The sequence below is a fragment of the Bos javanicus genome, chromosome 29 (assembly GCF_032452875.1).
Source record: "Bos javanicus breed banteng chromosome 29, ARS-OSU_banteng_1.0, whole genome shotgun sequence".
Lineage (NCBI taxonomy): Eukaryota > Metazoa > Chordata > Mammalia > Artiodactyla > Bovidae > Bos > Bos javanicus.
The window spans coordinates 45,949,204-45,970,412 of record NC_083896.1 but is presented as its reverse complement, the minus strand read 5'-3'; the positions used below and the strand labels follow the sequence as shown (position 1 = coordinate 45,970,412).

At 62.6% G+C, this 21,209-nt stretch overlaps 2 protein-coding genes across 5 annotated transcripts; both read right to left on the bottom strand.

Annotated features, from left to right (window-relative positions):
* Positions 1–850: 850 nt before the first annotated feature.
* TCIRG1 (T cell immune regulator 1, ATPase H+ transporting V0 subunit a3) lies at positions 851–12,608 on the bottom strand. 3 transcript variants are annotated; one of them, XM_061407209.1, is made up of 20 exons: positions 12,499–12,608; positions 10,134–10,254; positions 9,688–9,766; positions 8,396–8,616; positions 8,224–8,309; positions 7,834–7,960; positions 7,662–7,744; positions 7,447–7,540; positions 7,153–7,365; positions 6,337–6,481; positions 3,753–3,892; positions 3,494–3,651; positions 3,326–3,416; positions 2,728–2,846; positions 2,420–2,633; positions 1,948–2,073; positions 1,744–1,848; positions 1,552–1,669; positions 1,220–1,397; positions 851–1,136 (listed from the first exon to the last, which is right to left on the bottom strand). In XM_061407209.1, exons 2-20 carry the CDS (start codon positions 10,248–10,250, stop codon positions 1,058–1,060), a joined length of 2,493 nt encoding a protein of 830 aa, XP_061263193.1. In that variant the 5' UTR covers positions 10,251–10,254; positions 12,499–12,608; the 3' UTR covers positions 851–1,057. The 3 variants fall into 3 exon arrangements, with proteins under 3 accessions (XP_061263193.1, XP_061263195.1, XP_061263194.1); XM_061407211.1 differs by lacking the exon at positions 12,499–12,608 and adding an exon at positions 11,969–12,300; XM_061407210.1 differs by lacking the exon at positions 12,499–12,608 and adding an exon at positions 10,605–11,926.
* A 2,911-nt stretch (positions 12,609–15,519) lies between these two features.
* On the bottom strand, positions 15,520–19,607 carry NDUFS8 (NADH:ubiquinone oxidoreductase core subunit S8). 2 transcript variants are annotated; one of them, XM_061407221.1, is made up of 7 exons: positions 19,505–19,607; positions 18,520–18,583; positions 18,384–18,434; positions 17,730–17,819; positions 17,460–17,632; positions 15,786–15,914; positions 15,520–15,702 (listed from the first exon to the last, which is right to left on the bottom strand). In XM_061407221.1, the coding sequence occupies exons 2-7, from the start codon at positions 18,581–18,583 to the stop codon at positions 15,571–15,573; spliced, it is 639 nt and encodes a 212-aa protein (XP_061263205.1). In that variant the 5' UTR covers positions 19,505–19,607; the 3' UTR covers positions 15,520–15,570. The 2 variants fall into 2 exon arrangements, with proteins under 2 accessions (XP_061263205.1, XP_061263204.1); XM_061407220.1 differs by lacking the exon at positions 19,505–19,607 and adding an exon at positions 19,077–19,296.
* Positions 19,608–21,209: the final 1,602 nt, after the last annotated feature.

The following is a 21,209-nucleotide window of genomic DNA, read 5'->3' as shown; positions in this document are numbered from 1 at the left end:
ACTGGCTCTGCCCCCCAGCCGGTGGTGGGACCCAGGTCAGAGACACCCACAGGGTGCCACCTTCCCCCTAGCAGCTGGATGGCCAGGTGGCAGGACTGCCCACCGGGGGGGGGGGGGGGGGGGGATGGGGAAGATGGTGGCCTCTGGGGACAGGAAGGGAGGCAGGGCGTGGGGTCTGGTTCAGCCCTGTTTTGACCCTCAGAGCCTTGGGCAACGCTCGGGGTACCCTGGACAGCCTCTGCCCACGTCTGCAGGAAGGTGGCCTCGGGTGTGGCCTGCCATCCCCCATGGAGCGACACACTGCCCCCTGTGTGATGCGGGTCACACTCAGCGCCCCAGGCTGCTCTCTACTCCAGGGCATCGTGAGGGCCAGTGGCCAGTGCCAGCACAAGGACATGAGAATCTGGCCAGTTCATGCCAAGCACCTCCCTCCACACCCCAAGTATCCCAGACATCCTCCTACAGTTTGTATAACTCCAAGGCCGGAGAGCTCACTCACTGCCCCTGGTCCAGCCTGGGACAACAGTCATCCTGAGCTAAAATGCGCTGGACACATAGGTCCTCTGTCCTAGTTCTGCCCTCTTCCCCCCTCCCGAGTCTGGGGGTCCTGCAGATGCGCTTCTCGGGCCTCTGCTGACATCTTAAGGCCCCAGATCCTAGATCAGTGCCTCCCACCTCTCCACACCCCACACCAGCTTCAGCTGCACAGACAGACCTCAGAGAGACACAGGCTGGGATGGTGTCCCTCAAACCAGGAGAGGCTCCCCAGGAAAGACCAGCCCAGCGAGAGCCCAGGCTCCTGCACACCAGCCTCCCAGGCCCTGCCTCTCACACAAGACCAAGGCACGGGTCCTAGGCCTTCTTCATCTTTATTGTTTTTTGAACTCAGTCGCACCGTGTGGCATGTGGGATCTTAGTTCCCTGACCAGGGATCAAACTGTATTGGAAGCACCATCCCTGTACTGGAAGCATGAGGTCTTAACTGCTGAACCACCAGGGAAGTCCGCCGCCTCAGAATTTGTTTCCTGCTTGGCACGGTAAGGGCAGGTCGTGGGCATTACTCATCCTCCACGGCAAAGGTGAAGGGGCTCAGCTTGTAGCCGGAGCCCGAGTAGAACTTGTTCTGGAACTCCACCCTGCGGGACGAGGAGAGCTGGTGAGAGGACCCCTGCCCACGACCCGCCCCCCGTGCTGCCCACACCAGCCCGCGGCCTCTCACCAGTGCAGCCGCAGCGCGTGCAGGAAGGCCGAGAGCCCCTCCATCACCAGCAGGATGGCCACGGTCATCACGGCGAAGGCGGCAAAGACGGGGACCAGCACCACGGCCTCCACGCCCATCTCGCCGCCCAGGCCCAAGCCAACTCGCATCACCATGGCCCACAGGACCTCCGACAGTTCTGCAGGTGAGGGAGGGAGCGGTGGGAACCACCCGGGCGTCCCTAAGCCCATCCTCCACAAGGGTCAGCAGGGGACCTCCCCACCATCCCCTCTTTCCAGACAGGGACACTGGGAAGCAATGGGAGATGTGTGGGGGCAGGCGCTGGGACTCACGGGCGTGGGCCAGGCTTAGGGCCCAGAGGCGCAAGTAGGAGGCCGTGTTGGAGATGCAGCCGAGGCAGAACTCGATGGTGTGGATGGCCTGGTGCATGAACACCTCGGACAGGACAAACTAGGGGAACGAGCAGCAGTGAGGGGCAAGCCAGGCCGCCAGCCTCCCGCCACCCAGGGAGTCCCCACACCTACCTCTTCCTCCTCTTGGTCCCCGAGGCATCCGGCCTTCTCCTCATCACAGTTCTGACTGGCCACAGACACGTCGGGCTGGCCCAGGAGCCCGGCCTTGTCCTCATCCTGGAGGTGGGAGCATTAGCAGACCCACGGGCCAGGGTGGGCTCTCACAGCCCGGACGGGACCCTCCGCACCCACCCCGCACGCCTCCCCTGCCCCTACCAGCGGTTGCCGCCTCCGGGAAGACTGGCGACGCTGGTGCCTCCGGCGCAGGAACAGGGGAGTGCCCAGCAGCAGCACAGGCACCGTGGCCAGGGCCAGGACCACCAGGGTGGACTGCACCACCTCCTGCGAGGGAGGGGCGGGAGTCAGGGCGCCACGCGGCTCCCGGGGCCCAGGGAGCCTGCCCCCCACTTCTCCGCCGGGGCCCCTCACGGAGCAGGGACGCCACCCCACACGGAGTTCTGGGAGGGTGGCACCCTAGGCTTCCAGCACCCCTTCCGCTGGACCATCTCTGCTGGTCCTTGGACCTCCCTCCTCGTCTCACGGCCTCAGGTCTGCATCCCGCTTTCCAGATCAGGATCCTGAAGCCAAGGGGCGGGGCCCCGTGGTGGGAGTGGGCCCACCTGGCCCTGCCCAAGGCCCCGCCCACCAACCCTTCCGCATCCCACCCACCGGCTCCGGCCCCGCCCACCTGCCCCTGGAAGAGCGGCTTGTTGGTGCGGCTGCGCGAGAAGAGGAACATGTTGATGAAGTGGATCAGGATGCTGGGGGCCGTGGCAGCGCTGGCGGCCGTGAAGCTCAGCCACTTGTAGACGACCAGGAAGACCAGGTAGCCGAACAGCCCCAGCAGGAAGACCAGCTCGGGGAGGGTCTCCAGCAGCAGCCGGTGCCACTGGCCGAAGTGCCTAGGGCAGGGACGGGGGCGAAGTAGTGGGGAGCCGGGTCACCAGGCCACTCTGGCCCTGCTCAGCCCCTCAACCCCAGGACCCCGGCCCTCACACGTGGTTGAAGACTCCCAGGACCACCCCAAAGGTCATGTGGGTGACCCCCAGGATGATGGACATCTTCATCTTGAAGGAGTTGAGGAAGCTCAGGTGGTTGACGGCCAGGCTCCAGACCTGGGGGAGCAGAAGGGCCGGGGGGTCACGAAGGGGCCGCCCCACCCGAGTCACTCTCATCGGCCCGTGTGTGCCCCTCCAGGGCCCCCTGCACAATCCGTCACCCACCAGATGAGGAGCAGCACAGTGGCATGGTTAAGAGCACAGCCTGGGCCCCTACCCCAGTTCTTTCTGGCCAGGCAACTCTGGGCATGTACCCTCAGCTTCCTCATCTGTGAAATGGGGAGACTGCACTGACATGCACTCGGTTGAGTTGTCACAAGGACTGGACACAAAATCATTTCAACAAGGCCTCAGAACGGTGCCTGCCTGGCACAGAGAGGGCTACAGAACACTGCCCTTAGCAGGACTCACGTCTCTGCTTTTCAAATGGCTGCGGTGTGGGCCCTGCCAGGCAGGCCCTGGTCTTAGGGGCCCTGAGCGGGGAGCCCAAACCCACCCTCCCGCCCGCACCACCCAGACAGATGGCCAGGACTCACAGGGTCAATGCCAAAGGGGTAGGGTCCCAGGAAGACGCCAGTGACGTTGGGGTCCAGGGCAAGCAGCTGGTGCTGGGCCAGGAAGGCATCGCTGTGACAAGAGTGGGGAGGGGGCGGTCAGGGGCCCAGGGGCCTCGGGGCTGGAGTAGGGGAGCAGCCGGGCCTCACCTCCAGCCGGACTGGTTGGCCATGGCCGCCACGCTCCAGCCCGAGGGGAAGATGGCCGTGGCACGGCTGAAGCACTCATTGTAAATGAAGCCAGTGTAGACGGAGAACAGGCCCATGAGCAGCAGCAGGTAGCGGCCCCCGAAGAAGGTCCTCCAGATCTGGGGGTGTGGGTGTAGTGAGAGCTGGCCCCAGGCCCCGGCTGTGCCTGCACCCCCGCTTCTCCCCCCACCCCCACCCCCAGCCCCCCGCCACTCCTCACCTCGTTCTGCGCTGACTTCACAGCCGGCTGGTTCTCGGCCAGCACCATGGCCAGGGCGAAGAGGAACATGAGCAGCCCGTGGCCCACGTCACCGAACATGACAGCAAAGAGGAAGGGGAAGGTGATGATGGTGTAGGGTGCTGTGGGCAGAGAGGGCCACGCAGTCAGCCATGACCCCGGCCCCGCAGAGGGGCCCCCGAGCCAGGGCCCAGGGCCACAGGAGACACAAAGGTGGTGTTTGCCAGGCAGGGATGCCATACCGCTTGCCTGCATGCAAGAGCCAGCCGTCTACTAGCTGTGCAACCTTTGGCTAGCCTCTTAACCTCTCTGAACCTCCAGCTCCCCATGGGCAAAATGGAGATAATACTACTACTACTTTCTGGGGCTATTAAAAATGAGACAGCAGGCCATAAATAAGCAATATAAACTCATTAGTTCTAGCTATTATTTATGAGAAGAGCTTTAAGGAGAAGCACAGAGAGTCCAGTGGAAGTCCTGGCTGGCCCATGGCAAGTTCCAGAAGGCCAACTTGGTCACTCAGTCTTTGGGGCCTCAGCTTCCCTTTAGCAAATGGGGAAAATTTCTCATAGATGTTAGGATCCTAATGCACATCCCAGTTATGGGTCAAATTGTGCCCCTTGCCCCCTCAAAGGTAGGTTGGAGTCCTAACCCCCCAGCTCCTTAGAAAGTGACCTCATTTGGAGATACAATCTTTACAGACGTAACCAAGTGAAAATGAGGTCATTTGCGTGGGTCCTAATTGAATATGACTGCTGTCCTTATAAAATGGGTGAATTTGGACCTTAGACACAGACACTGGAGAAGGCCATGCGAACGTGAAGACGGCTGCCTCCCAGCCAAGGAGAGAGGCCTGAACAGAAGACCCCTCAAGCTCTCAGGAGGAACCAGCCCTAACACCCTGACCTCAGGTTCCCAGCCTCGGGAACGGAGATATGATAAATACCCAGTGTTGAAGCCACCCCATCGGGGATGCTCTGTTACGGCAGCCCGAGCAAATGAATACCCCGCGGAGCTATTGCTGAGAGCTGGGGGCACATCAGCAGCTGTGGATATCTGGGGATCAGGCTGCTCCAAGCAGACTGCCACCTGCCAACGCAGAGGAACTACGGGCAGGCGAAGTGTGTGTCGGGGAGAGCGCACATCAAGCTCCCAGGTGCTATCCTGGAGGGCCAGCAGGCCCCAGAGGACACAAGATCCGGGCCTCGGTCCACATAGCCCCAGACTCTGCCCTCAGGTCCTGCTCGTACCACCTTGGGGGCCCCTAACCCTTTCTCTTGCCCACCGGGTGAAGCAGGACCCCTCCCCGGCCTCGGACTAAGTCCCCCTCGTGAAAGGGCCCTCCTCACGCTTCACGCCCAGACCCCTCCTCCAGGATCACATGGAGACGCCCTGCAGCCCTCACCCAGCGACACCGGGGCCCCTGGGCCCCTGGGCACATGGAAGCCAGCCTGCCTCAGGGGGAGTGCTGTCTGGAAGGAGAGGGACAGGGCAGGTGACAGGCCAGGTCCCACGGGGCTCAGGAAGGTGGCTGGGGCCAGGGAGGGAGGGAGCCAGTGCCCGCTGGCCCCAGGATGGACCCAAACGGGAGGGGCGGCCGCACCCAGCTCCAGTCTCCTGGGGGTGGGCACCATGCTGCCAAATCTCTTACTTTTTGCCAAAGTCTTGGGAAAAGGCAGACTTTTGCCAAAACTCCCACTTTAAGCCCTGGTGCCTGCAGCAGACGCTCTGCCTGGGTGGCACGGGGCCCTCGACAGCTGTGTGTGGGCCCCTGCCAGATGCACCACTCTCTGAGCAGCAGCATCTCCAGGCTGGTGAGCACCCAGGATGTGCCAGGAGCTGATGGCCTCACTGCCCACCCGCCAGGGCTGGCTGACAGCTGAGGGTGCCGGGTGTGGAAGCCCTGCTCGTCAGCCTTGAGACAGACACACTCCAGTGTGGCCGGACTTCACCCAGGACTGGTCCTGCTCAGCCCTCCCTTCCCCACACGCCTCCCCATCCCCTGAGGTCCCTTACTGGTTTCTCCCAGGAACACCTCTTAAGAGACCACTTGCACCAGAGACCCCACCTCAGGGTCTGCTTTTGGGAAAACCTGACCCAACTCAAACCTTTCAACGTGTCTGGACAACGTGGCCAAACAAAACATAACAGCAGACTGATTCTGGCCTCGTGGGCCACTGGTTTGCAACCTTTGGTGATCATTCATCTTCCCAAGACTGCTCAGAGCTGAACCGTTATCTCCATTTTACAGATGAGGAAACTGAGGCTCAGAGAAGCTAAAAAACTCAAGGTAAGCAAGTAGGATCTCAAACCCAGGCCACTCCTACTGCAAAGCTGTTGTTCTTTGCACAACTTGGCTGGCTCCCTTGTATGTGTAACAAGGTGGGGTTTGTTGGGGGTAAACTCGAAGACCCCGGGCTCCCCCCAAGAGCATGAGAAGCAGGGCGTCTCTCATCCCAGGAGGCTGGGGCAGCCCCAGCGTGGAGATGCAGCCCTGCCAGCCTTCCACCCAGGGCAGCAGCTGACCCTCCTGAAGGCCGGGGCTGTGGGAGGTGGCGACCCTCACCGGGGTTGACCTCCTGGTAGCGGCCCACACCATAGGCGTCCACGATGCCCTGGAAGCTGGCCGTGAAGCGGTTGGTACGGATGAGCGTGGGGGGCATGTCCCGGCAGGGGATGCAGTGAACCACGGCGCTCACACCTGCCTCGCTCTGGGGCACCCGGGAGGCAGACAGACAAACAGAGAAGGCTGATTGCAGGGGCCTCCAGGGGCCTCGGACCACCCCACCCCACCCCCAGCCAGGCAGAGCTAGAGAGGCAGAGCACTGTGGGGATTCACTGGGTGGCAGCCCAGGGACCCGGGGCAGCCCCTTCTCTCCCTGTGAAACCAGACGACCAGCCCCACCTGCCCCCTGTTCAGGGGGCTTTAGAGACAGCCAGAGACTGGCCCAGAAGTCACTTGGGAAACAAGCATGCTTCTCCCCATCCAGGTGGCTGGGGAGAAGGAGCCCCTGGTTGCCACCGGTGACCTTGCCTACAGTGGCCACCCCCGGGAGGCAGGGTCGGCACACCCATTTCACAGATGAACCCAAGGCTCCCTCCAGTCAGCCCAAGGTCACAGGGCTGGGGCCTGCAGAACCCGGATCTGAACGTGGTTCTAACAACACCCAGCATGGCCCGCAGGGTACAACGGCCCATCCCAGGGCCTTGGGGGATGTGGGGGTGGGGAGAGGGCTTGCTGAGCCAGAGCCATCATGGAGGACTCCCTGGAGGAGGGTGAGCCCCAGCAAAGGCAGGGCACCTGTGGCACTGGGAATGGGCAGTGTGTTGTGAGGAGGAGCCCCTGCCTGGCAGCGTGGGTGGGCGGGAGGGCCCCGCTCACCGAGCTGTCCTGCAGGGCCTGCTGCAGGGTGGGCAGGTCACGTGTGGCACACCAGGCCTCGGCGATGAGGCACTTGTGCGTGGAGCTCACGCTGCACTGGTTGAGGGCCAGGTACACGGCCTTCATCTTGCGGATCTGCACTTGCCAGGGCGGCAGCAGCCTCTGCACGCGGCCCAGCACCTGGCTCAGGAAGCGCTCCGTCTCCCCCAGGACCTGTGGCCGGAGCAGGTGATCAGGGCGGCAGTGGGCCGCGGGGGTGGCGGCCGGAGGTCCACCCTGGCTGCGGGCACCCACCTCCTGCAGCTCCTGGCTCTGCTGTTGCAGCTGCTGCAGGGCTGAGTGCCGGGCTGCCTCCTCCTCCGCAAACGGGAAGACATGGCAGTGGAAGCTGGCAGGGAGCGGGGCGGTGAGCAGGTGCCTGGGGTCCAGGCCACGTGCGCGGGAGTGTGGAGGACGGCGCAGGCTTGGTGTGGGGTGGAGGGGACACCCAGGGCCCTGGGGGGGCTCACCAGTCAGTGATCTTGCGGATCTTCTGCCCTATCTGCCCGCCCCAGTAGGAGATGAGGAAGGTCATCCACGTGGCAGGCTCACCCTGCGGAGGGGCGCCCCGGTCACCCTGCAGTCCCTGCGCCCGGAGGGCCGCACTCCCACCCAAGCCGCCCCCGGCCCGCACCCGCGCACCGTCACTGGGTCCTCCAGCTGCTGTTCCGTCTCCCGGAAGCTGGCGATGAGGAAGCCGCGGCAGGCCCTCCAGAGCAGGCGCTCCAGGGCCGCGGCCTTGTGGGGTTCCACCGCACCGGCCACGAAGCTGCGGGACCAGGCGGGGCTGGGCAGGGGCTGCGCCGACCTCCCCTCCCCTCCACCCTGCCTCCCCATCCCGGCCAGGCACACCACCCCTCACCCCCACGGGGAGGGCAGGAGCCCACCCGGCACACTCCAGGAGGGGAGAAACCTGTCGGGCAGAGGGGAATCCCAGGCCCAAGGGAGGAGGCGGCAGGGGGCAGTCTGAGGGAGTACTGAACAAGGAGTCCGCACTGGGCTGGAAAGAGCGCCAAGCTGCCCCTCACTTACTTGACCCTCAGGTCCTGGTGCGGCCCTCCGGGGGCCTGGAGCAGGGGGGTCCTTTCCGAGGGCCCATCGGTGTGAGTCGCCACCGACTAGGAGCCAAGAGGCCCCGTGAGCCCCAGCCCAGGGGGGGCCCCGCACCCCCGCCCCGTGCCCCTGCCCAGGGAGCTACACTCACCGGGGGACTGTGGCCCTGGCCCAGCACGGCAGAGTGGAGCTGCAGCTGGTGCCACTGGGCCCGCAGGGCCTGCTGGTTGCCCCGCACGTCCCGGAGCTCCTGAGCCAGGCGGTCAGTCTCCTCCTGGATGCGCAGAAGGTCGCGGGGCGGGGGCGCCGGCAGCCCCGCCTCGGGCAGAGGCAGCATCAGCCCAGCCCGCCGCACCTCCTCCTGCAGGAAGGCTGGGTGCAGAGGGGAGGGGTGTCAGGGGGCGCCGCTCAGGGGCCGCCACCAGCTAATGGCCACCACTAGCCAAGGGCTGGAGGGCTTCCCCAGCGGTTCATCAGGCAAAGAATTCTGCCTGCCAATTCAACAGACACAGGACACCCGGGTTCGATCCCTGGGTTGGAAAGATCCCCTGGAGAAGGAAATGGCAACCCACTCCAGTAATCTTTCCTGGAGAATTCCACGGACAGAGGAGCCTGGTGGGCTGCAGTCCATGGGGTCACAAAGAGTCAGACACAACAGAGCCACCGAGCACACACACACAGCCAAGGGCTGGCTAACATCTAGGGGATTCTAAATGTCACCTCAAATTCCCCTAGCCACCAGCCAACTGACTCACTGAGTCCAAGACCCCAGAAAAACCTCAGGATAAACCTCCACCCCTGTGTGCTTACTCTGCTTCCCCGTCCGAGGCTCTTCTGGGCTGCCCTCCGTCCATCCCCAGCCCCTGGCCTGGGTCCCACAGTGGCTTCCAGCAGGCGGCCTAGCGCTGCAGGGCCTCGGACGGCAGCTTGCATGCAGGCCCACGGAGGACCTGCCTGACTACTTAAAACCCATCAGGCAAGCTAACCGTTAACCAGACATGCTCTATCCTCCCACAGTGCCGGGTCCTCCTGGGAGGGGTTTCTGGAACACAACCCAGGGCAGGGGTCCTTCTTGCCCAGGTCCAAGTAGAAGCTACTCCTTGGGGCACCGAGCCAAGATTGGTGGCCTCTGCTCACCCCAGTCCACCTACAGCAGAGAAAGTTCTGTCCACGTTTCTCCCTGCTTAGAGACCTACGGGTGGCTCTCAGCACGTGCAGAACGATGTCCCAAGTCCTCACTCGGCACTAAGGGCTCATCCAAACCTTGGCCTGGGCATCAGCTCAGCTCACTCAAGAACACCCCACAGACCCCAGCTGCCCTGGCCTGGCTCTCCCTTCTCTGCCTTCCAACTAGGTGCCTGGGACTCTTCCTTTCAGACCAAGCTCTGCTGGCACCTCCTCTAGGAAGTTTGCCTGGGGTGCGTGGGCCTAGGGCCAACTCACTGAAGGTCTTCTCCAACTCTTCACAGCGCCGAACGTCCACCACGAAGCGTCTCTGGAAGGCACTCACCGAGGCGTTGAGCTGTGGTTGTGCATGGAAGGGTCAGGATTCCAGGCCGGGGGGCCAAGGAGTTCCCCCACAAGGGCCAGGCTGGCTCTCCTTAGGCCATTTGGGGGAGGCCTTTGCCTCTTCCAAAAGGTGCTGACCACACCATGACCCTCCTATGCCCAAGTGAAGACAACTAGACGCTGTGTGGACCAGGGCTGAGGCCTGGCTAAACCCAGGCTGGGGCAGGCATGAGTAAAGACAGCCTTCCTGAGAACAGAGCACCCAGTGGCAGAGGCCCCCGGGATGCAAGCTGGGCCGGGGATCAATAGAGGGCGATGGTCCACCCTCTGGGACGCCCAGGGACGAGGCCTCCCCCCACCCGCATCCCAGCCCCACTCACATCCCTGAACTCCACCAGGCCCAGCTCCCCGAGCTGGCTCACGCAGGTGTAGGCGGCAGCTGTGGGCAGGAAGAGCTGGACCAGTGCCACCTCCTCGCTCCGGAACATGGAGCCCATGGTCCTGCGGGGCGGGCAGGCATGGGGGCTCAGGCCAGGAGGCAGGAAACAGGCAGCTGCCCACCAGCTAGGGACTCCGTGCTCCTATGGTTCCGAAAGGTCTGTCACCACCCCATCTGACAGATGGGAAAACTGAGGCCCAGGGCAGCTCGGCGGGGTGCTGAGGTCACACTGGAAGTAGGCAGCGCAGCTGACCCCTCGGCCGGACCCAGAGTCCAACAACAAGCTCCTTCCCAGCTGGGTCTGAGTTGTCTGAGACCCTTGCACCCCCTGCCCTGGCGGCTCCTAGCAACACTGGCTCTTCTCACACCTGGCCCCACCTCCTGTCGTCCCCTCTCCGTGACCTGCCCTCACCTCTTCAGGGCCCCAGGTCAAAGGCCACCTCCAGTGCTGGCCTCCTGACCTGCCGCGGCCAGCTGGAGCCCTCGCCTTTCCAGCCCAGGGAGCACTCATGACAAGGACACGGGGCTGAGGTCTGGCCTGGCCCCTCGGGCAGTCGGAGCCTGCCTCTTCCCTGTGGCATCTGTGTGCTGAGGGGGTGGGGGCCACCCCTGGGCCTCGGGGAGGACACAGGGGATGGGCAGGGCCTCTGAGCGAGGAGGACCTTCCCCTGGGGCCTGGGCAGTCCCGCCGCAGCCCCGGGAGGAGTCCTCCAGGTGTCGAAACCACCAAAAGTGAAACTATGGAAACCGAAGGGCAGGAAGGGCCTGGCGGGGGTTCTGCTCCAATGTCAGCGCGGCGGAGGCTCCCCTGGCCTCCGATGGGCCCTGTGGACGCCCAGCTCACAGGCCAGGGCTCCACAGCCACTGCCCTGGGGGCCCGGGGCTGGCCCCCAGCCCCTCTGTGGGACTCCATTTCCTTAGCTCTCCCATTGATGGGGGGAAGGGGCAGCGCTGGGTGAGGGCCCCGCTGAGGGTGAACGTTTGGTGCCAGAGCGCCCCGCCCGCTGCCTGGGCTGGAGCCACCTAGCGGGTCACTTCCTCCCCTGGGTCTGATTAACTTAAGAGTAAATAGGAAAAGCAGCCCCTTCCCCAGCTGGAGAGAATGGCGAGAATTAGCTGGGGGCCCTGAATAGGGGAGAGTGGGTGGGCGGCCCAGGGACAGAGGGTCTGAGCCCTGCCCAAGCTGGGGTTAGCTGTGTGTCCTTGGGGGACTCTCCCACCCTCTCTGGGCCTCCACTTCCTCTTTGGGTGAACGGGACTTGGCCACCAAGCAGAGGGAGAACCTGGTGGGGAGATAAAAATAACCAGGGTCCACATGTACCTCCTCACCTCCACTACCTCATTTAAAACTAACAGCAGGCCTTGGGGGAGGGGGCACTGCACCCCTGTTTTATAGACGGGTCAGCAGGTGGCCAAGCCAGGCAGGAGCCCGGGCTGCAGGTTTGGAAGTTCTGGCCCAACGTGTGTTCTCAGGGGGAGGGTTGTTCCTTGCCCCAGGCACCCTGAAAGGTGGGGCTGGCCAAATGAGGGGTTGCAGGGAGCTAGATCCGGGATCCTGGCGGGCAGCAGTCCTGGACAGCTGCTGTGACCAGTCCTGCCTGGTACCTGTCTCTCAGGGCCCCGGGGCATGGCCCTTCCCTTGGGTGGTCAAGCACAGGAGTCCAGAGACCTGGTCAGACCCCTCCCCTGGCGTTTCAGCCCTCCACCGGCTCATCCCCTCCCCCTCCTCTACCCTGGCCGCTGCCTGAGCCAGGACCCACACCCCGCGACATTTACAGAGCAAATGAAGGGGCCCAGGTCCTTCAGGGTCCAGACTAGTCACTTTGTGCCCCTCGCCTCTTTCTCCCTTGGGAGGCTGGAGGCTAAGGCCAGCTCCTCCGGACACCTCTCCTCTGAGCCCCTGGCTCGCCGCGATGAGCCGCGCTGCAGGCGAGGGTCTGCGCTCTCTTCTAGTTCTGCCTCTTCCTAGTTGGGTTGGGCCTCAGTTTCCGCACCTGTAGAATGGGTCCCTCCCTCCCAGGAAGATGCAGCAGAGAAAGCTCTGAGCACAGCCTGGCCCGGCAGCCAGGCCACAGGGGGGTCACAGGCTGTTAACACCCCCCATTCTCCTCCCCTTCCTCCTCTGAGTCGCGTCCGTGCACCCCCAGCCCCGAACCCCCAACAAGGGCTGACACCCGCGGGCCTGCGGACTGAGCTGCCTCTACTGATCCACACGGGTCGGGGCGCCAAGACTCCCTTCCGGGGCGGAGGGAAGCGAGGGCGGCAGGCAGAACGGGGGGCCCTGTAGCCCCCGCTGGGGCACTCACCCCGGGTCGGCCTCACGCGGCACTGCTCGGCTCCGCTCGGATCTCCTGGCTCAACTTCTCGCTGCCTCCGCGGCGCCCACGCAACTCACTTTTCCCGACGGGCGGGGCCGGGAGGGGCGGAGCCAGGGAAGCCCCGCCCCCGGGCCGCCCTGGACCTGCCCCCGGAGTCCTGGAGCCGGTGCAGGAGCCCTGGCAGGAGGGCGGGTGCGAGGCAGGCCTCCGGCTGGGCCCTCGCTTCCTCGCCCCGCGGGTGGGAAACCGTTCGGAGCCTTGAGCCGCCTAACCCGGGCGAGGAGGCCCAGACCCCAGGGCAGACACTGGCGCCCACCGTGAACGTCTACAAGGCTGGGATGTGGGGACGTGCTCAGCCCAGGCCCAGGGGCTACCTGGCGGGACTTCCACCACCTGGGCCTGTGGCTGACGGGACCCTCAATAGGCTCAGACCTGGGGCCCGAGACCCACGTGTCCCCACCTCTGGGACCCCTCCCCTCGAGTGAGGTTGTAGTCACACAGGTCCTGCTCTCTTCCTGTTTCTGAGCACCCGCCTGGACTCCAAGCCCAGTGCTCTGGGCCCTTGGGTGGGCAGCTGCCCTTCTCTGGGCCTCTTCCCTCAGTAGCAGCAGGACGCCGAGGGCCAGGCAGCAGACTGCAGCCGCAGACACTGGGCAGTGCTCTGCCCTCACTCTCGCTCCTCCTGTGGCTGGACTTGTCCCTGGGTCCTTACTCCTATTAGCTTCATGCAGCATATCCGGTCCCAGCCTGTGGGTCACCACTGTCCAGCTGCCTGCACTTTGGACTGGCCAAGACTACCCAGTGGGTCAGCTCTGGTGATCCTTGAACCCCCACGGCAGAGGAAGGGGTGGTGGTGGTGGTGGTGTAGTGGTGTCCAACTCCTGTGACCCCATGGACTGTAGCCCGCCAGGCTCCTCTGTCCATGAGCTTCTCCAGGCAAGAATACTGGAGTGGGTTGCCATTCCCTTCTCCAGGGGATCTTCCCAACCTAGGAATCGAATCTGGGTCTCCTGCATTGCAGGTAGATTTTTTCCCAACTGAGCTACAAGGGAAGCCCAGGGGCCTCTGAGGGGTGGGCAAATGGAGCCCCAGAGCTGGGGGCTGGAAACTGAGTCACAGCCAGGGTGTCTTCAGAAGAGTGGGGACACTTCTGGTAGGGCTACTTTCAAGGAGAAACTTCAACACAACTGAACTGAGTACCACTGGGGGCCTCAGGTCAGTGCTTCCCATGCAGGGCAAACTGGAACTCTTAACATGTTTCAAAATGGCCTTAGAGCTGACCCAGCAGTAAGGGAAGGAATTAAGTCAGGAGCTGGACAGGCTCATCTGTGGTGCTAGAGAAGACTCTTGAGAGTCCCTTGGACAGTAAGATCAAACCATTCAATCCTAAAGGAAATCAACCCTGAATATTCATCGGAAGCACTGATGCTGAAGCTCCAGTACTTTGGCCACCTGATGCAAAGAGCCAACTCATTAGAAAAGACCCCAATGCTGGAAAAGATTGAGGGCGGGTGAAGGGGGCAACAGAGGGCAAAATGGTTGGATGGCATCGTCAACTGAATGGACACGAGTTTAAGCAGACTCCGGGAGATGGTGAAAGACAGGGAAGCCTGGTGTGCTGGAGTGCATGGAGTCAGAGTTGGACACGACAGTGACTGAACAATTTTCCTGTGTACAGATAGACTCCATGTCAAGCGTCTAACACTGAGTATGTCTGATAAAAGCAAAACTAGAAGTGCTTTAGGATATTCAAGCCTGCCTCTGACAGCTGGCCTGTTTTTTGGAGTTCCTGCTCCCAGCAGCCGCCAGCACTAGCAGTGCTGGACTCACGGACACTCCCAGGGCTCAAGTATTCCTTTCCGGTCCTGTACTTCTTACTTCTGAGCCACTTTATGGATTATAAGGGCCCCAAAACCTTGGCCAATGGGACCACACAGGTCCTGGGAGATGGCCCAGCAGGGCCTGGTAAGCAGGCCCAGATGTCAGCAGGTGATCTGAGAAAGGGGGCTCTCCAGGAGTGAGTTGGGCAAAGTCTGGGCTTCTCTGCTGCAGGCCTTCTCAGAGCCTTGAATACGCTGGGCAGAGCCTGTCCCAGAAGGGAGAGGCCCCTTGGGGCACTTCCTACATTTACCGATCCAAAGAACACCCTCCCCCTTCTAAGAAGCATCTGGGGAGATTAGTGTTTTGTAAAAAAGCACTTTTGGAAATGATGAAGGGAATTCTTGAGATCTCTCAGACCTCAGTTGGTTTTTCCCTCAAGGTGCATGCTGTGTGACCCTGAGCAAGTCACTTCACCTCTCTAAGCCAGCTTTCTCACTGCTGAGAATGAACTGAAATGCTCTCACACCGCTCAGCACAGAGTCAGAAGGGGTTGTTGGGGCTATTCTACTGCCACTGGGCTTGCGTGTGGCCCCAGAAGGAACCACATCGCTTTGCTGGGGCTACAAAGCAGGAAGTCGGAGCAGCACAGGCCACGCCAGCCGTCTGCCCTGCGGAACTTGGGGAGGAAAAGGGATGTGGCTGGAGGACAGGCAAAGCCAGCTCACGGGCAGCAGTGCTTGTGTCATCCCCTCGTGACTGTTACCCCACAGCAGGCTTCCCCCACCCTGCCCCTGGCAAGGATGCCCTGGCCTATCCAAGTTCCTGCTTCTTGATGTACTTCTGTCTGCACTTGGGCAAACGAGACTTTGCCCAACTTATTCCTGGAGAGCCCCCTTTCTCAGCAGGCTCTAGGTTCTCGAGAGTCTCAGCTGTGGGTGGTCCTCAGGAGAGGACAGGCCCGGGCCTCCCCAACTGATCACTCAGGATTATGCAAACAGTGGCCTGAGTTGACCTTCAGCTAAGCCTTTGCGAAACATGCCCAGGAAGACCTGTGGGCCGCAGGCTGCTGTGGGCGGGGCCCAGCGGGTCGCACAGGTAAGGCAACTCGGTCCAAGAATCTGATCCACCGGAAGAATCCACAGGCTGCAGATGGTCCCGGCTCAGACAGCAGATGCATGACAGAGGTGGTGGGGGAAGTCAGAGCTTTTTATTGGGCAGGAGGGGCCGCGGGTCGGCCGGTCATCGGTAAAGGTAGTCGGCCTGGATGTTGGCAGCGATCTCGGCCTCCCACTTGTCCCCGTTGTTGAGCAGCTTCTCCTTGTTGTACAGCAGCTCCTCGTGCGTCTCGGTGGAGAACTCGAAGTTGGGGCCCTGCGGGCGGGGCGCAGGCGCAGTTGTCAGGCCCCGCCCAGGAGCCCCCGCCCCCGCCTCCCCCACCGCGGGGCCCCGCTCACCTCCACGATGGCGTCCACGGGGCAGGCCTCCTGGCAGAAGCCGCAGTAGATGCACTTGGTCATGTCGATGTCATAGCGCGTGGTCCGGCGGCTGCCATCGGCCCGCGGCTCAGCCTCGATGGTGATGGCCTGGGCAGTGGCACAGGGGACTGTCACCTGCCAGCCGCCCTGGGCCCTGGCACAGGATCCAGCCCCACATGGGCCTACAGAGAGGCCCCTCTGTCGTCCACTCTCCACCTCGTGGGCCTTTCCTGACTCCCCTCCTAAGAGGCCACCTGGCACAGCCATGACTTCAGCCTCTGCGTGCCTGCCCGAGCTGACACTCTCATTTGCTATCTGCCAGCCCCTCCTGCCTGAGAATGGGAGTCCCACGAGGAGAGGGCTGCTGCCTGCCTGGCACACCAGGGCACCTGCAGTCTGGGGGGTCTCACCCTGTAAATAATGCCCACTCTCTGCGGACCATATGTTGAACAACCCTCCCAACTACACCTAGTTATCTCCATTTAATGGATGAAAAAACTGGAGCTCAGAAAGGTGGAGGGCCTTCCCAAAGCCACCGAGTAAACGAGGGGCAGAGCCCAGACTCAAACACAGGTCCTTAACTCTCAGTTCCCGGGGGGCAGCCTGGCACCAGCCGAAGGAAGGGGTGGCCCAGGGCTTCCCCAGAGGCGAGGACCTTCAAAGGGATGTAGCCACGGCCCTGAGACATCCCCAGGAGTGTAAGGCCCACCGCTCACAGTGGGACCTTTGGCTAGTAGCCTCTCTCTTTGTGCCTCAGTTTCCTCCTCTACAAAAATGGGGATAATAACCTTGTCCAACCTAGAGTTGTTGCAGAGAGGTCATGAGTTTGGCACAGTGCTGGTCTATGGTTGGCACTCACTGCCTGGATGCCACTGTTATTTTGGGGGGGGGGGCTCCTACATGTTCCAGAGACTGGGGACCGCAAGGCCACAGCCCATGGGCTGCAGAACCTGGGAGTGGTTAAGGAGACGAGCCAGGACTCAGACGGGAGCCGTCCTGAGTCACAGAGACGTGGCTGGAGCAACCGCTGGGAGGGGGACGCTGTGTGGACAGTCAGAACCCCTGTGCCTGCTGGGTATCTGCCAGGCACATCCACCACCTGAGTGCCCCCACTTTGTCTGTTTCTGCACCCACAGGCCGTGACTCTCGGCAGTCCATGCGGGACCCTCTGACAGAACCAAATGCCAGGGGCTCAAAGGAGCTGCAGCCAGGGGCAGAGAGTGCCCTGCTGTGGTCCGAGTGTCCCCGGGTCTGGCCCTGTGAAGGGCACATGTGTAGGCAGGGCTTCTGACACTGCTGCCGCCCACGTCAAAGTGGAGACCTTCAAGTGGCGCCTCGTGGCTCCGGCCTGGCTCTCACACTCACGACCAGACCCCCAAGGGCAGTACCCAAGTGTGTCCATGGTCTGCTCAGGACTGGAAGCTTCCCTCCGTTGACTCACCACCTCTGAGTCGGCTCCGGCAACAAGGCCTCACAGTTCCTATCACGGGGCAAGTGGCTCAGAGTGGGAGGGGACTTCCCTGGGGACACACATCCAGCAGGGGGTTGAGAATCGGGACCCAGGGCTGCCCACTACTCTCTCTGCAGCAGACTGCGGCCTCCCCCTCCCAGCAGCCGGGGTCAGGGTGGCAGTCAGCCGGGGTCCGCGCGTACCTGGGCCGGGCAGACGGCCTCACAGAGCTTGCAGGCGATGCAGCGCTCCTCCCCGGACGGGTAACGGCGCAGTGCGTGCTCCCCGCGGAAGCGCGGACTCAGCGGGCCCTTCTCAAACGGGTAGTTGATGGTGGCGGGCTCACGGAACAGGTAGCTCAGGGTCATGCCCAGGCCTGGGGGCGGCACAGGCACGGTGGGGGGGGCCCCTCCTCCCTCACACATCTCTATCCCCCCTGAGCCTGCCTCAAGCCTCCCATCCCCCGGGCCCACCTCGGATGAGCTCGGTCCACAGCAGGGTCTGTGCTGCCCGGTCAGTCACCGACTTCATGTCCATCGAGGGCTCCCGCAGGTTCACATATTCTGCAGGGGAGGCGGGCAGAGAGGCCATGGCAGGGGCCACGCACAGGCCCTCTTCAAGGACTCCAGCTCAGGAGACGAGGCCTGGCCTCCTAGATGTAAGAGCTGGGACCCCGGGGGGCTTGTTCATTCACCAAATGCCCCTTGCCTCAGTAAGCAACCCTCGAGGCTGGCCTCCGGCCAGGGGCAGTCCTGGCCTGCTTCTCCCTAACCCTGTGAGGCCATCCAGGCCCGGAGGGAACGCAGGTGAGGCTTGGGTGCTTGGGTCCTGAGGAGGAGGTACAGGCTCCCAGGGCTCACACCTGGCAGCCCCCTCCTTGTCCCACGCAGGGAGGGTCTGAGATCACATGTATAGCCACAGGGAAGGACCACCCCCAACCTACGCCCTGCAATAACAGACCCCACCCCCATGAATCATCTGATCACCCGCTTCATTTTACAGAGGGGAAACTCAGGCTCCAAGAGGGGGAGCCCCCAGCAAAGCCAGGATGAGAACCCAGGCCTTCTCCCCTGCCCCCGGCAGGACCATGATCACCAAGCCTGAGGCTCAAAAATCCCGGGACTCACTGTAGGTGGCTGCCACTGTGCTGCTGTGGAGGCCGCGGACACTTGCATGCCCTGCAAGAAGGGTTATGCCGTGCAAATGTGACCTCATGCCGGGAGGCTGGGCCCCCACACCCAGGAAAGGTGCCCTTGGTCCTACCTGCACGTGCGGCCTGGGCCTGGGCCAGGGCCCGAAGCAGCATGGGCACGGTCAGGCAGCGCATCTGTGGGGTGTGAAAAGAGGCAGGCACAGGTGGGTCCCAGACAGGTGTGGTCCTCCCCACATGAAAGTCCAGCACGGCAGGTGCCCTGACCTTTGACCCCAGTGCCACTGTGGCATCTTGTCCCCTGCTCACCCTCATCCCTGTCAGAGGCGCAGATGGCCTTCCTGTTCCCAGGAGCTACCCCTCTCAACCTCCAACCTGACCCAGGTAACACTGCCAACCGCCACCAGCATTTATTGAGAGCTCGCCGTGCCAGGCACAGTGCTAGGGGTCACAGATGAGATGCTCAGTCGTGTTAAGTGACTTGCCCAAAGTCGCACACTGAAGGGGGGGGTTCCTGATGTGAACCCAGGCCAAACGTCACCCTTTACACCCCCCAGCCTTTCCCTGCTGGAACCCCTTAAAGGCTTAAATAACCCTCAAGATCAAATTCCTCTCCCCTGCCCCCCGCATCAAGGTCCTTCTGGAACTGCCTCCCTGCCTGCCGAATGACCTTGGGTTTTCTCATCTGTGATAAGGGGTCACGGGGATGGAGGGGGGCTCGAAGAGGCCACATGTTTAGCCCAGAGCCTGGCACTTGGCCAGAGCCACAAAGTGCCCTTCCCGTGACCTGCGACCTCTGGTGGGCCCATTTCTTTCGACCGCTGACTTCAGGGCCAGGTGCCCAACCCGGCTCCTTCCTTGACTTTCCTCCCGACCTCTGACCCCACGGAGCCGGCAGCGCATGCGCCCTGGAGGCCGCCGGCGTACCGGTCACCCCCGCCCCCGGCTGCACGCCCAAGGACACGGCGGCCGCGCGTGCTGAGCAGGCTGAGGTGAAACCTGGGCGCGGAGCCGGCAGGGCCCACGGGGGCCGCACCCGCGCCCCCAGACGCCGCGCTGCCTAGACGCGGCCTTAAGGGCTGAGATCGCATCACCCACCTTGAAGCGCGGCCGCTCCGTCCGGTGCAGCGCAGCCCGTCCGCCGAGAGGCGGGGCCTGCCTCCCGGGAAGCTGCCATTGGGCCGGCTGGCTTCGCCATTTCCTTGCTGACTCTCCATGGCGTGGTCTGATTGGCTGGCGGTGCAGCCGAAGGAGGCGGGATAAAAAAAAATCTTCTTCCCGATTGGCTAGGAAGGAGCAGGCGCTGAAAGGGCGAAGGAGCCGGGACTCCCGAACCCTTAGGGGCGGGACATCCGAGGCGTGGTTTCAGGGTGCATCTCCCATCTGACCGGGCCCTCCGGGTAGAGGGAGACACGCTGCGCCCCAGCGGGGTTCCGGCGATAACGGTGATTCCGCACCATTGCTGGGCTTTGGTAGGGTTTTGGGCTTCTCTTGTGGCTCAGCTAGTACAGAATCTGCCTGCAATGCGGGAGACCTGTGTTCAATCCCTGGGTTGGAAAGATCTGGAGAAGGAAAAGGCTACCCACTCTGGTATTCTGGCCTGGAGAATTCCATGGACTGTATAGTCCATGGGGTCACAAAGAGTCGGACACGACTGAGCGACTTTCGCTTTCACTTTGGAGCCCTCCAGGCTCCTCGGTCCATGGTATTCTCCAGGCAAGAATACTGGAGTGGGTTGCCATTGCCTTCTCCAGGGGATCTTCCCGACCCAGCGATCGAACCTGGGTCTCCCGCACTGCAGGCAGACGCTTTGCCATCATAGCTGTGCTTGCTCTAGCTGTGCTTGCTCTATGCCAAACCTCCACACGGGCAGCTTCACTTAATCCTCACTGCAACCCTGTGTGGAGGAACGATTTACAAACTGAGACCCGGGCTTGTGCAGGAACTTGGTCCAATCCTTGAGAGCTGCGCAGTGCGGCCGCCTCAAGCGCTCCTGGATGTATGCGACTCGGGAGCCCCGTAACCCAAACAGCCACCAAATAAACCCATGTTTCCTCCCGGTGAACTGTGTGGCAGAGGGAACTGGGAGACTGCAGACACTGAGAAAATCCTTGAAGGCCGCCCGTGTCTTGGTGGGGGGTTGGGGGGGGCAGGGAGTAGAAGGTGGACAAGGAGGTCTTCCTGGAAGAGCTGACATCCAAGCAGAGAGCACAGAGGAGTTGGGCAGAACAAGAAGGGCCAGAGGGCGCGCCCAGCGCGTGTGGGGAGGTCCCTGGAGGAGGACACATCAAGGGCATCAGAAGAGGACAAGGATGGCGGCACGGGGCCTGCGCAGGGCTGTGGCAGAGCCTCCCAAGGAAGGTTTCCCGTCCAGACTTGTGGGCCAGAGGGAGCCCGTGAAGGGGTTCAGGCTGAGGGCTGGCATGGTCCAGTGGGCTTTGGGAAGATCCGTGGGTGCACTGAGAAGGGCTGGGCCTGGGGGAAGAGGGTAGGTGATGGATGGCCCTGGGCACAGCCTTTATTTTAGTGTGTGGATTGGGGAGGCCTGTGGCGTCATCGAATCATCAGGAATTGCTCAGAGATGGGACTTGGGAGGTAGAAGGGAGGGTCCAGCTGGAGGCCTGGGAGTTCGGCAGCTGAATGACTGGGGACCGCTCCATAGCGTTGAAGTCCAGGAGGATGAGCAGGACAAGGAAGAGGATGAGCTCAGGGTGGGACATGGAGAAGGGAAGGTGCCCAGGGCCAACCACTTGGGGGACAGGAGCATGTTCAGAGCTCCTCAGGGCTCGAGCTGAAGGGAAGG